Source organism: Anarrhichthys ocellatus, unplaced genomic scaffold (assembly GCF_004355925.1).
Source record: "Anarrhichthys ocellatus isolate YVR2014 unplaced genomic scaffold, GSC_Weel_1.0 scaffold21, whole genome shotgun sequence".
NCBI classification, from domain to species: domain Eukaryota; kingdom Metazoa; phylum Chordata; class Actinopteri; order Perciformes; family Anarhichadidae; genus Anarrhichthys; species Anarrhichthys ocellatus.
Genome location: NW_022280051.1, coordinates 6601305 through 6602690, shown reverse-complemented (window position 1 = coordinate 6602690; position 1386 = coordinate 6601305). Strand labels below are relative to the sequence as shown.

Genomic DNA, 1386 nt, shown 5'->3' with positions numbered 1-1386 from the left:
CACACACACACACACACACACACACACACACACACACACACACACACTTTTCCCCAACTTGCACTTAGCGTGTTGTGGCATTGAAGGCGGGCATGAATTATCCATCATACTTCACTATTCTAGTGCTGCTGCACTTACAAGCAGGAAACACACACCTTCTTCTTCTACACACGCGCACACCAACGAACAAGAACAAAGTCATACTCCCATCCCAGAAATAACCGTTCTGTCCAAGCTCCCCTCACCGCTCCACCCGATGTATAAAAACAACTAAAACACAAGAAGGCTGTTTAAAACAGGTCGAGCGCGTCTGCTCGCCTCACATTCAAGAGATGAACAGTCGTCGGACATTCGTTAACTGGATGTGTTTGAGGTGCTCGTGAGCTTAGCAGCAGAAGAAACTATAGAAATAAATGACAGCGGTCGTTAGAATAGTCTTCCTCCTCGTCTTCCTCAGCAGCGTCTGCACTTCTGTTTCTACACGGTTTTATAAACAGCAGCTTTTTTTGTTTTTTTTTGGCAGATCAGCCTATCGCCATGACAGCACAGCCAACATTCACGTCACTGAAAACTACATTTTTACTGGAGCTGAACTACACTCCCCACGTCCCCCCCGTCCCCCCCTCTACCAGCTCGCTCCTGTGTCTCTTCGTCTCTGCACTTTTAGCTAACCTCTGATAAATGCTTCAATACATGGAGAAAGTAAACTCCTACACACCAAGAGAGTACACACCAACCTGACAACACGTAGATTATCATATCATAGGTCATGTCCTATATTATCGTGTATTACTACATTAAACCCTTTGTCCTCTGTCCTACTCTTCTACCCTCATGTTGATTAGAAACCCTGATCTCCTCTTCTGGCCCGGTTTGGGCCCGGGTAGGCCTGAATTTTGGCTCACATGGTGCAGGATTTGTCCAGCGGCGGGGGCAGCGGCGGGGTGCTGCTCTTGGGCGGGACCGTGGGTTTGGGCTTAAGGGCGGGGGGCCGCAGCGGAGCCCCCATGCGGGCAGCCGCCACCGGTTTAAAGGAGCCCAGGGTGTCGGGGGAAGGGTTTGCCGGTCTGGGAGGTCCCGGCGGAGGTCCGGGGAGCGGGCTCATGGGGCTCAGAGGACTCAGGGGGCTCGGGGTCCCGGGGGTGCTGGGGGTGCTGTGGGGGCTGGGGGACTCGGAGGAGCAGCTGGTGGCGGGGCCGTTCTTCACCTGCTCCAGAGTGTCCAGCACCACGTCGGGGGCCGGCCGGCAGCCATGCCTCAACTCCCCCAGAGCCACCGTCACCGTCTCCTCGATGTCCTGCAGGACGAGAGAAAAGCAGTCGAGTACAGAGTACCTGAGCAGGTAGTATACAGAGTACCTGAGCAGAGTACCTGAACAGGTAGTAT

At 53.7% G+C, this 1386-nt stretch overlaps 1 protein-coding gene across 2 annotated transcripts in view; it reads right to left on the bottom strand.

Annotated features, from left to right (window-relative positions):
* Window positions 1-104: 104 nt before the first annotated feature.
* LOC116389968 (SLIT-ROBO Rho GTPase-activating protein 1-like) overlaps window positions 105-1386 on the bottom strand; it is a 17599-nt gene continuing 16317 nt past the window's right edge. For both annotated transcript variants that reach the window (XM_031859137.1, XM_031859138.1), the window contains exon 22: window positions 105-1297. In XM_031859137.1, coding sequence (XP_031714997.1) covers window positions 902-1297 — 396 coding nt within the window. In that variant the 3' untranslated portion in view covers window positions 105-901. The remainder of the gene's footprint in view (window positions 1298-1386) is intronic.